Source organism: Onychostruthus taczanowskii, unplaced genomic scaffold, assembly GCF_017590055.1.
Source record: "Onychostruthus taczanowskii isolate IOZ18803 unplaced genomic scaffold, ASM1759005v1 scaffold15, whole genome shotgun sequence".
In the NCBI taxonomy this organism is placed as follows: Eukaryota; Metazoa; Chordata; class Aves; order Passeriformes; family Passeridae; genus Onychostruthus; species Onychostruthus taczanowskii.
The window spans coordinates 4,898,206-4,911,074 of record NW_024498685.1 but is presented as its reverse complement, the minus strand read 5'-3'; the positions used below and the strand labels follow the sequence as shown (position 1 = coordinate 4,911,074).

Below are 12,869 nucleotides of genomic sequence, written 5' to 3'. Positions count from 1 at the left end.
AAAGTTTAGAAGGAGAAGAAAACACATCGTAGAAGAGATAAGAAAATCAGGGATAAATTCTGAGTAAGAGAGACAGAAAAAAAGAGGTCTTGGAAAAAAACTTGGAGGAAACAGAGGAAGAGAACACATTTAGCTAAAGGTAACATAGATAGAAGATTAAAGAAGACCAGACCCATGGATGATGACAGATATGATGTAAACCCTAAGGCTTTATTTCCTGAACAAAGTTATCACTGTCCTGGATTTCCTGTAATCCTGAAGCTGGCTATTTTCAGGACAATAAAAATACTATTCTAGTATTCTTACATGGTCCTGAATGAGTACACTGGTAAAGGTCTCAGCCAACAGAAACTCTCTGAAGCACTTATTTACTGGCTATAAAAACAGATCATCTGCAGGTACAACAGCCTGTTACAAGCAGATAAACATATTGTCACGAGGAACACCCAGGCTGTGCTCCCCAGGCTGCCCTCCCAATGCCACACAAGAACCAGTCAGCAGCACGCTTTACTAGGGGCTGGCTTCTCCTGTGTCAACAGGATTTGATCTGCTCCACATCTCCACAGCAAGAGGGTCAAAGCTGGATATTGCAAATTAGGCCTGGGGAGCTCTCTCTATATATACATATATATTCTATATTCATGTTATTCACAGCTATGCAATGCTGGATCAGGATACTCATGATGAGACTCCAGCTCAGTAATGTGCATGGAGTGGTAAATAGTTAAGGACTCCAAGAATCCACCATGTTGATCAAGTTATGTGGTTCTGACTAAAGGGAAATACCAGTTTTGCAAAGCCAAACCAATGTTTATGATACATTATTCTTCTAAATTATCTTTATATATATTTTTGTCTTCCTATTGTCAGCTTGTGATTTCTCCTAATGATTGCCATGTTAAGGAAGACTCTAAAAAGCCCTCTTGAAAACTACTTCAGTGACAACAACGAAAGAATGGAGAATGTAAATACAGATGAGTTTACAAACAGATAACTAAGAGAAAAAAGGAGCAGAATGAATATAGACAGTCATAAAAAGTATCTTGAAATTAAAAAGAGTTATTAAAGATTACAGAAAAAATTAGTTTGAGGCAGAACAAGGCTGACAAAAAAGAGGCACTAAGATATTGCAAGAAAGGTAAAAACAAGTGAACAGAGAGAAAAAGATGAATAATCCAATAACATGACTTTTAAAATTGGCATTTTCTACGTATCTTTCTTCTTCCTAAGCACTTTCATAACATATATACATAATGTCAATTGTGTATATATAGATGTATATGTATATATAGGAGGTATATATAGATATACATAAACACCCAAAACTATGTAAAATACATTGTACCCATTGTATTTTAACTGAGGTGGGTAACAGTAAAATGACAGACTTGGCTGCCATTTTGTTGTATCTTCATGTGTTTAAAACCTATCTGAAAAAAAAAGTAAAGAATTTGTTCCATTTAACAAGTATACAATGTTCTTCTGTCTAATAACCCTTTAAAGACAGATATAGAAGATTCCTTTTCAAAGCCATGCTTTGAATTAACCTGTCTGTATTTCTCATCCTTTCTTATTACTTGATTTGGATATCACATACTCTGATGTCAAGCACTTTTAACTTTTCCCTTCCATTCTACCCAATGCTACACAAAGCATAATATACAGCATACACTGAAGTCCTCACATTGACAGTCCCCTTAATATTCCCCTAGACCTGGCCTGTGCAGTGGAAGCAAAGTAAGAACACTGTGTCCTGATGGAAGACTGCATGCTTACTCACTCTGAGCTGTTCCCGCAGCTCCCTCCCAATACACAAGGAAAACCCTTCCTACCATTCCAGCTGTGTCTGCCTTCAGGTACTCTCCTCCAGGTCTCGGAGCTTCTTGCAGTCCTGCTCCTTAAAGATATTCATCTGAACACTACAAGATGCTGAGTGCTCCTGAGAAAAGCCAGTGGTGGTTCTTCACAGCCTCTCCCACTCGCCTGAGAGAGACCTGAGTGCTCTCTGGTGCCGTGGCACCTGACCACGTTTATGACCTACTGTTTTCCTGGATTTTCTGAATCTGAAACATGTGACAGCATGAATGAAACCTTCTGTCCTCTACCTTTTGTCTCCAGGCTACAGACTGTGTTCATGAAAACTTTCATTGAAATAAATGCCTTAGTGAAAAAAAGGTGTTCAACCCCTGGCTTGGTTTACAGCACAGATAAGAGCAACAGCAGATGAGCTGAAGATAACTGTGTGCCCTTCATCCACATCCACAACATTGCTGCAGTTGGTGTTGTTGGTCCACAGAGGCTGGGTATTGCACGTACCACTCCAGGCTATTTGATACTTACGCGGCTGCTGGTGGATTTGACTTTTTGAAAATAGGGTTCATTTGATGCCAGTTCAGAAAAAAATCTGCTGGAAAATACTAAGTTCCTACTGCTTGATCACCAAAAGACTCTTAGTTGTAAAATATCATTTATATTTCCCTGTTCCTTCTTATTTTACTCTGAAAAGTTAATTCACTCTCTTTGTCTTCCTCGTTCAGTTCTTATATATTTTTGTCTTAGATTGACATAATTAAAGATCCTCAAAACTGCACTGAAATGTTGGAGAAATTAAATATTTAGACATGGACTTTGCATGCCTAGATGGCTTCTGCAGGAACTGTTGGAGAGGCTGTTCTCAGTGTTGGCAGCTGGTACTTGAAGTTGGTAATATGTCAACGTAGGGATTACCACACTGAGGACCTCCTGTCCCTAAAACCCAGCCAACATGAACATATTTTGGGCCACACTTGTAGCCATTATTTCCTATGCCTTCATCCACAAATGAACTCTTTACTGCCCTAACTCTCATTTAGCATCTGAAAGAGGGGAGTTATTAGCATGGTACTTGGTACATTACAACAGATTATATGGCTTTTGATTTGGATTTCAAATCAAGTGTAAGATATGTCGAACCACAGTCAGTGGGTGGCATCTGGAATACAAACCAAAGGAAGCCTGAACAAAACCCTGCTCCTTGAGGTTTTCTGCCTGATTAGTCTCTGCCTGACAGCCAGAGCACCTGATACCTGTAGAGAAAAAATGGAGAAAGTCTCACCCACTTTCACTGTGAGTCAGGTACCCCGGGTGTTCTCACTTACTTCCTTCAAAGCAGTATTCCACCACATAGCCGTCCAGCCCTGCTGCCCCAATCTGGTCTGGGGGCCTCCACTTCATTGTCACCGAGGTGTCGGTCACGCTGTCCACTGCCAGCAGAGTTGGGGGGCTGGTAACAGCTGAAGCAGGCAGGGAGAAGGCAGAACGCCGTGTTACCATGCGAGGTTTATGTTTATGGTCTGTGCTTCTCTGGTTTGGTATCACAGGTGACAGGCTATCATGCCTACCAGGATGATTTCCCACCATCCCTGGCATGTCTTTCCCAATTAGGACCACACTAGGAGAAGGGAGTTACCTTATCCCATATATGCTCACAGCCTGAGCCAGAGATAAATTCCTCCTGCTGAGGAGAGAGAAGGACAAGCAGCTGTGGCTGGTAGAGCAGAGAAGCTGGGAGCAGTGTATTCTACCTCAGCAGGTATGTCCTGGCTGTGTTACAGCTCTGCTTGAGCTGTATCAGCCTCCTCCTTCCTCCTCCTCTGCATTCTGGGGGTGCTGCTGAGCAAGGGGGAAACCTTTGCTGATCTACAGAACAAGACCCCTTCCTTTTACAGGGACTTGTGGTTGTCACAATAGTTTGAAAATCTGTTTCTTTATATGAAAAGGCCACTGAGTTAGCCTGTCACTGTGGGAATGACAAAGCCTTCTAGCTGTCACACTAATAAAAATTTATGTAATTAGGTGATTTTAATAACATATTAATGGTTACTTTGTAAATGCCTACCCATCTCTGCTTTTGGTTACTTACCTAAAGGAACAAAGGACTTGGAAGGCATGCTTGGCTTGGACATGCCGATGGCATTGACAGCAAACACACGAACCTCATAAGCAACACCTTCAATCATTTTCTTTGGCTCAAAAGTTGTTTCCTTACACAGTTCAAAATTCAGCCTCATCCACCTGGAGCTTTGTTTCTTTTTCCTCTCAATGAAATACCCTTTTGACCAGAAAAGATTTTATCATAATAAATGATGGAATAAAAGTCAGTAATAAAAGGTTTATTTTTTGACTGCCCAGTGACAATTTTTTACCTGGATACACCTCAATATTCCCTTCTAGCTTCAGAGTGATAATTTTTCTCATTGCAAGCTATCTGAGAGTCACCTATTTGTTTTCATAGCCATATATGAGCTTTTTTTTGGACTTAGAAAACTGCTGTGTTTAGTACAGAGTGAAAAGGTCCTGGTTCTACTGACCTCTGGGCCCCTCTAGATTTCCTCTTGGTTTGATGTATTAAAAGATATTCCATTTTACTCAGTAAATTGTTTCTGAAATTTCTTCTAACACAAACAGGCTAATAAAAATGCCAAGTTTGGTTTTATAAGAGGTTGTCTTTCAAGTAGGAGACATGATAATGTAACAACATAGAAAATGACAAATCTCAAAGCTTTAGAAAAAAGAGATATTTGATAAAATCAGAATAGGTAGGACTTTCTAGCTGCTGGATATTCCCAGCACCACTTTCCAGGGCCTGAGCTACACTCTGATCTTGTTGCATCCACTCTTGGGTTATTGCTTCTTTTGTCTGTATTAGAAAGTCACTACCAAAAAAAGTATGTACCTAGAATGGGTGATCCACCATCATTTGCTGGAGGTTCCCAAGTCATAATACACCAGTCTTCACCCACCTCAGTCACATTTGGTGCCTGAGGAGGATCAGGAACATCTGTTGTAAACAAAGTAAATATTATTTTAAAAAAAAATTCTTCTTTTTGTATAGGTTGAAATTAAAAATGTCAAGTAAGAAACAAATCTAAATAGTTTTTGAGGTGCAAAAGAAATTCCTAATGAGGAGAGAGAGCAGGGAAAATGAAATTTAGTGGATCCTGGCTGGTGGTTAGGAATGGATGAATGCCAAGGTCTTCTGTATGGTCAAGACACTTGAGAGGCTCTGGAGGGCATGTGCCGAGACAGAGCCCACAGCCACAGGGAGAGTGGAGAACCAGGAGGGAGAAGGACAGCCTGAGGCAATCAGAGAAGTTTGGCCCCTGGCAGCAGCAATAATCAGCTCCTACTTAAAATCCCTTCCAAGCTCCTACTCCCTTCAGTAACATGCAGCCTTTTTACCCTTGCATCCCAATTCCACACATGGCAATGGGGAAAAGCAGGAAAATGGGAGTTTCCTGAGACTCTACCCCAGTGATAAAAGACATGGCTCGTGGGCTGTTTCATGACTTACCAACCACTTTAATGTTGATTAGGGCTGTGTCCTCTCCAGCCTCATTCTTTAAGGTGATTCTGAAAGGACCCGAATCGTCCCTCTCAGCTGCATCAATGACCAGGCAGCTGCTGTCTGGGTACGACTCTGCCCGTATTCTTCCACTGTCTGTGACCATCTAGCAATCACAGAGAGCAGAGGGAAAGGTCATATTTTCTGGATTTGAGAATCAAAATACTCAAAAATCAAAATTCGAAAGTAGTACAGGTCACTTCAACAAAAATATTAAAGCTGCTGTAAGAAAAAATACACCAAACCTCAGCATTTTAGTCACCTAATGATGGGAAAAATGACAAAATAACCAAAATTAGTAAAACGTGGTAATTGTTTACTACTCAATTAAGCCATTGCATCACAAAGGATGAGGCACTAGGCTTGTCCTTCGAGGTAGAACACACTTTTGCCACCGCATATCATTAATTTGATGGAAAAAGAATAGCTGATTCTTCCAAAAGTCAGATCAAAAGGAAGTCATTCACTTTAAACTCAGAGTGATTGTAATGGTCAGTAGTTTCTCCTCACAGATTTCAAATGCTCTCACATATTTTGGAGTAGGAGCTCTCCTAGAATAATTCCATGTTCGGACAGGACCACAGTGGTGACACTACAACTAATATTTGAAAAATAGTAGTCACAGATTGGACCAGATAGGTTTGATGAATGCACTAGTGGTAAAACGTCCCAGCTTCTACTTTGCACAATGAAAATTTAAATGTGAAAAATTATTATTTTTGTATTTACACAGCCAGGGATTGATCTAAGCAAAAGTTTTGCATTAAGATACCAGATGCAAGACCCCAATTACCCAGCCTGTTGTTTCATTTGAGACTTGAACTCCATTAGAATTTATCATTCATTTTCCAAAACCAGATCATATCATGGCTTCCTGCCAAAAGCTGGCAGCCATTCTGGGCATTGAAAGTATAGAAGAGGTAGCCATTTGGTAAATTTTCACAACTTTTCTTCTGCATCCAATATATCCTTCTCCTCTACTATTTTTTATAGTAAACCCATTTTTTTTCCTTAATAATTTCAAGCTTTCTTTAAAAAGACCCAAGAGATATGAAATAATATTTATCTGTTTTACCCTTCCTTTTTGAGCAATGAGCATTTTTAAATACAAGCCATCTCCCCCTCATTTCTGCCATTGGAATAAATTTCTTCAAAAGGCTAAAGATTATTTTTTGAAGAAAAAGGCTCCTGGTTAGGCTAAAGAAACATCTACAGTGACAATGTACCTTGTCCCCTCTACTCCAAAAGACTTTTGGAGGTGGTTCACCAGTGATGGGGATCTCAAGTCGTAGTTTGTTTCCTGCCACTACTGTCACAGTGTTGTTTTCCCCAAGACCATCCAGGTGAAGTTTAGGAGGATCTGAAAAAGGAGAGATTGTCCAAGTTAGACATGTACCTGCAGCTCTGAGAGCTCAGTGACCTGGCACAGGTCTGCAACACACAGAAACATGCTCTATGTTTTATTTTCTTGGTGTTTTCAAGCAACTGAATTTTGTTTTAAAGAAAAGTTGTGAAGAAAAATCTATTTAAGAAAATAGTTGCCTGATGAAAAAGAAATCATGGCACCATAGACAGTTTGGAATAAAAAGACCATCTGAAAAAACACACAACTGTTTCCCTGAGGCAGAATTATGTATGTTCAGGTAACTTCTGAGAGCAGTTTCCTCTAAGTGGCTCTTGAGAATTTCAGTTGTGGGCTTTTTTATGGCACATTTAACCACACTTCAGCCTTCACTGTCCTTACGGTTTAAAAATTTATAAACCCCTTTCTGAAAAAAATCCTTTTCTGAAAAAAAATTATTGCTTTTGTTATACACTGTGTGTATCCAGAACAACTGATTAATGTCCTCTTGCGACTTTTTTTAACATACTAGAAATATAACAATTTGCATCATTCCCCTCTAGTAGCACTTCCCTTTTCATTCTCTCTAAATCCCACCAACACTTTTTGTAATACACATATCCCACATCTCCCAGTTTCAATTAAAAAACATGTTTTCTAAAACTTTGGTCATTTATGTTGCTCTGCTTTTGATTTCCAAGTTGCTGGTTGCAGCTACAAGCTGGTGAGGCATTACTGTGGGAATAGTCAGTGCTCTGTTTTATTTTTGTTTGAAGGACTGGGATCACTAAAAAGCCTCCTGCTTTGGTGAATAAATCAAAGCTGGGCAGAACAATTTTTCCCTCTAGATAGCATTTAATGTTTTCAGTGAATAGGTAAATGTGTGCTTATGCTACTCTCTTATCAAAACACATTTTGCAATGTAAGCAAGCCAGTTCTTAAAGACAGCAGTGTATATCTGAGAAGTGGATATATATATATATATATATATATATATATATATCTGAGAAGCAGGTTTTTTTTACACAAACTCTTCATAGTGGTTTAGCTTTAGGAGCTTAGCCTCAAGAAACCTCCCCCAGGAACTCCCCCCAGCACATAAACTATGAGCAGATCCTTAGCACAGGCAAAGGACTCTCCTGCACTTTGCCAAAGCTGCAGGTCTGTTTTCTCTGGGGGATGCCTGCTCAGAGGATACAAAGTGGTTGTGGTCAGGGGTTTTCACACAGCTTTTATTTCCAAAGGTCACAGAAAGGTGTTCTGTACAGGTCACTGTTCAGTCTACTTACCCACAACATGTACTTTGCATGGAATATTGATGTTGTAGGCATCTGGCACAAACATGTATTCACCCTCGTCATCAACAGCAGAAACTGGTATAACAAATCTGTGGATTCTGTAAAAGAATTGAGAAAGAAGTCTGTGTAAATTATGTTTGAAGACTGCTTGAAGCTATAAGGAAAAGTCTGTGAAAATTTTAGGAGATCTGCCAAAATGAGTAAAATTACTGACTAAAAATCATTTACTTGTTGCTTAGTGGCAGTTTAGGTGATTAAATACTGTGTGCTTCGTACAAAATATTACTGAGACAACCACCAAATAAAGTAACCAATTCTAATATTGTTTGTTTGAACAGGAAACAAGGAAAATACAGGAGAGTAATCTCTTTTACACAGGGATTCTATGCTGCTGCCATTCAATTGCAATTTGGTTGTTCAAGAAAAAATCTGTAGGTGATCCCATTGTGGGAATATTCTGACTTTTGTTGGAACTTTTTTGTGAGTTGATACAAACAGGAACTATGAGAAAAGGAGGCATAGAAAGGAAAGATAAAAGGAATTGTATATTTTAATAATATCTAACAATAATTTTCTTTTTCTACTTAATATCCCATACCAACAGCAACAGTAATGGCAAGAAAAATCAACAGCTTGAACTTAGGTGGATCCAGGATTCGATTATTGTTCTCCACAGCCAAAATACACAAAATAAGATTACAAAATAAGATTAAAGGAAGCAAGGAGACACGGCTTTTAAAATGACAAATAAACATGTTTTGAGGGACAGAGGTTAGGCTTGATCAGCAGATAATTTTTAGTGAGGTAACCCACATACTGGCACAACTCCACAGTGCCATTCCACCAAAAGCCACGCCAATACACAACAGGCTTACCTTCCTTTGTGATAAAGCTTTACACGGTCACTAGCTTCAATCAGCTGCCCATTTTTGTACCATTTCCCTTCCACATTCTCAGATATCTCACACTTCAAGTGGATTTCCTGTCCCAGCCTCACAGTCTGGTCTTCTAGTGCAAGCGATATCTTCAGAGGTCTCACTTAGGAACACAGAAGCAGATGCATTAAAGAAAGATGATGGAGCTCAGTAACCGTGGGGGAGGGGGGGTAATTTCCAGCTTAATGATAAAACAGAATTGGTCAGGGTGCCAATTTGTACAAAATAGTCAAGAGTAGCATGAGTATTACAAATAAAAATGTACATTTATGCATAATAATAATTGCATAATAATGCAAGACAACTTCAGAGCATGGATCAGATAAATTTTGTTTAAAGACAAAAGCACTTTAAAGAGATACTGCTCAAACAAAGCTGAGAGGACTACACAGTCATGTGCTTGGGCCTAGGTTTGGCTTTCCTGTGAACAACTCAAAGGACTGAGGAAAAGCAGATACTTCCCTTGAAAATTCACTTTGTTGGCCTGTTGTACCTTTGGGTGGATTGCTTTGTTTTCCACATTAATGGTGTGACAGGAAGTTAACAAGCAGAACTAGTTCAAGCACTGCTGCTGGGAATAGTTTCTAAAGGGAAGTCACCATTCTGGAGATTCACAGCAAAAAAATTGCTATGGAAGTTAAGTCTCCTTTTCAACCCCCAGGGAAAGGCAAGAAAATTGTTCATTTCTGTGTGCCAGCACACTGTGGCATATGAATTTGAGAACAAGGTGGATGATACTCACGGTCAACTGAAAGCTTGGCTTCTGATTGCCCTCCAGTTGTCATCACTGAGTAAGTTGCAGTGTCATTTTTGGCAGCTTCCTCTATGACCAAAGTGTGTTTTTTACCCTCAACCTTAATTCGATACCGAGATTTAGGATCGTTGGAAAGTTCTACGCCATTTCTAAACCTAAGGAAAGGAAAGAATTTTTATTTTTCCAAAGGAAGTCATGTGCAAGTAAGACTTGCATAGATTGAAACTCCCAGTGGAGACTTCACAAGACTGTACGGTACTAGAAAAGTTAAACAAACTCATCCATGAATGTATAAGGGTATTTTTGGTGTTGCTACATTTTTGAATAAGGTTTTATTGAGATTTTCTTAACAATTTTCAGGTTTACTGGTTTAGGAAATGCTGACCACATTTTTCCCCATGGTTAAAACGTTCTGGGTTTTGTTTTCATGGAAGCTGTTCAAAGTATGTCTTACCATTTCACATTTGCATCATCCTCAGACACTTCACAGCTCAGCTCTACTCGTTCACCAACATAGGTGTTGGTGTCCTCCAGGCCTTTGGTCACCAAAATTGGCGGATCTTTGGAAAGAAAAAAGTACAGATTTATGATCTGAGAGGGAAAACCAAATTGAAGAGATTTTCTAAATTATGCAGTAGAAGGCAGTATTGTTTTCAAGATCTAATATGGTACCAGTGCAACCTTTTCTGCATCAAATCAGAAAAGTTGTTGCTCTTTAGAATGCTAGTAGGAAATTTGCTCAATAAAAGGAACATTTCTTCATATTAATACCTGTTTTGCTTTGATAATCAACACCATAGGAGCAAAGAGAGTGAAGATACGGCCTCCCATTTGTAAATGTTGATAGAATCTTCCCTCAAATCAGTGCAAATGGAATGTAACCTGGCCTCCAGAAAGCCTGATCTGAGGGCACTTGGACAATATCAGGGTCTTCAGGTACCAAGTGTGGTGTTAGGGGAAGCCAGTGCTATGACACACAGGTCTCCAAAACGGCTTAAAATTTTGAAGGGCACCACAGCCCCACTAGATCCAATGCACAGCACCAAGTTGACTGTATCCCCATTTCAGGGTTTTCACTAAGCTGCTAACTACAGGATGAGAAAAAAAAAATGGCCAGAGATCACAGAAATGCCAAATGATCCTAACAGCTGCTAATGCAAATTCTAAAATACACCAAACCAGATCCTCCATGATAATTTCTGTTGCAGCCAAAGAAGCCACACAAATTTAGGGAAGGTGAAACAGCATCAAGCTGACATAGTTACCTCTCACAAACAGTTCTGTGGAGCATTTCTCATCACCAGCTGTTACGTAATAGCGAGCATCATCTGTCATCGTGCAGTTATTGATGAATAAAATTCGCTGGTTTCCTTTGTGCTCAAAAATGTATCTGTTTGGGCAGGAATGCAGCAAAGACACATTAGCAAAACTTCTGGACTCCTTTTGTTTTATGTAGAAAGTGCTGTAGGGATTTTTAGAGACAAAAATATGGAGGTTTACATAGTACTGGGAAAATTGTCCTTGGAAGCTATTTCCAAGTTTTAACAGAGATGTCATGGACTTCTAGCAAAAAAAGAGCAGTGGTGTAGAGTGGCAATGAGCTGCTTCTGGCTTGTTCCAAGATCCCAGGTCTGGGTGATATGAAAAGAAGAAATTAAAAATAATAATAAAAAAAAAAAACTGGAGTCAAATGATGGCAAGTAAAATGGAGTCTGAAACTCTAGATGAGTAAAGCTGAAAATAACCAGTAAGGGGACACCATCACTCATTCCAACATTTTTGTGAAGTGTAATAATAGCCAAAGTTAAGAGGTTAATATTGGTAGGCCAGATGGCACAAGATATCAGTAATGGGATATGGGGTTTTGGTAATGGGATAGGGAACCTTTCACCTTTATGTCACCAGTTTAGATCTGCTCCAGGTTTGTAATGAGCAAAGCTCATTAGCATCTGACAGCTGCTTCAGCTGCCTGGTAGAAATGCACTGGAGCACTCAATCCAGCCCCTCCTGTTGGGGAGCTCCATAGAGATGCCTGCAAAGCACCTCTGAATTGATCATGCCAGATATAAGGGCTAAAGAAAAGGTACTCTTATCCATTTTTTTTTCAAACATTAATTTTAACCAAAATCCTTTCTTGATTTCAACAGAATGAAGGAAATCTGCCTCATTTCTGTGAAAAGGCCTTTTGTTAATTCCTATATTTTTTAACTGGTCAGAGGAAAAAATGTCTAGGACTTTGTGCTGCTGAGAAACATTGTATCGTTATACACATCTTCCCCAGGTGTGTCTGCCTGTGGAGTGGGGTTTTCTGCACTGGGTTGTAAGAGCTGGTTGTGCCCATGAGAAGGACTGGGCTCAACTTCCGGACACTGCTCTGCATGAACTCAAATGTCTGCACCTGCGCTTCTAGGAAAAGCCAGAGAATAAACCAATGTTCAGGTGGGACAGGTGAAGAAGCTTGTGTACACTAGACCTGTTGCTCATGACTGATGTTAACAGAGTAGTGGAAGATGAGACAAAACTCACACCCCTTTTCCTGGGGTTTATGACCCAGCTGGGTAAGTTTGTCATGTAAAATCTCTGCTCTTAGCACAAAATTACTGTAGAATGATTGTGTCCACCTCCAGACACAGTACCAAGGACAAGTGGTTTATTTACTGGCAATGCTTCCTCATTTTTGAAAACTACTGAGTAGAAAATGGCACCACATTTTTTTGAGGACCTCTAGGACTTTTGTCTTGAGACAAAGGAGACAATCTATTTTATGTTTAGCCTACGGTGTACTTTTTTGGGTCCTGAGCAACACAGCATCATTTGTATACTCTTCACATCTCATGAAATTCAGCAGTAAAATTGGTGCAACCTGAGCAAAGAGATGGGTCTAGGCAACACACTTGTCAAGGCAGTAGATGTGTATCCATTTTATTGCTCACATATGCTAAAATCACTTACTTTGCACTTGGTCGTATTTCTTGGCCATTTTTATACCACTTGAGTTCCACTGTTGGATCTGCTAGCTCCACCATGAATCTTACTTTACCACCTTTGTCCACCTGGTATGCAGGATCGAGGCCTTTGGCAAAAGCTGTTGTGGAAGTCAAGTGTTATTTTAATATGAGATCAGAAAACAAGAATATGGATGCTGAAATGACATTAC

At 39.6% G+C, this 12,869-nt stretch overlaps 1 protein-coding gene across 3 annotated transcripts in view; it reads right to left on the bottom strand.

The window, feature by feature from the left end:
• Window positions 1–12,869, bottom strand: part of MYBPC1 (myosin binding protein C1) — a 70,722-nt gene that overhangs the window by 16,239 nt on the left and 41,614 nt on the right. For all 3 annotated transcript variants that reach the window (XM_041398741.1, XM_041398739.1, XM_041398740.1), the window contains 11 exons: window positions 12,665–12,797; window positions 10,978–11,102; window positions 10,167–10,272; window positions 9,701–9,867; window positions 8,899–9,061; window positions 8,015–8,121; window positions 6,610–6,743; window positions 5,333–5,489; window positions 4,715–4,819; window positions 3,902–4,090; window positions 3,138–3,272 (listed from right to left, as the gene is read on the bottom strand). In XM_041398741.1, the coding sequence (XP_041254675.1) occupies window positions 3,138–3,272; window positions 3,902–4,090; window positions 4,715–4,819; window positions 5,333–5,489; window positions 6,610–6,743; window positions 8,015–8,121; window positions 8,899–9,061; window positions 9,701–9,867; window positions 10,167–10,272; window positions 10,978–11,102; window positions 12,665–12,797 (1,521 nt within the window). The remainder of the gene's footprint in view (window positions 1–3,137; window positions 3,273–3,901; window positions 4,091–4,714; window positions 4,820–5,332; window positions 5,490–6,609; window positions 6,744–8,014; window positions 8,122–8,898; window positions 9,062–9,700; window positions 9,868–10,166; window positions 10,273–10,977; window positions 11,103–12,664; window positions 12,798–12,869) is intronic.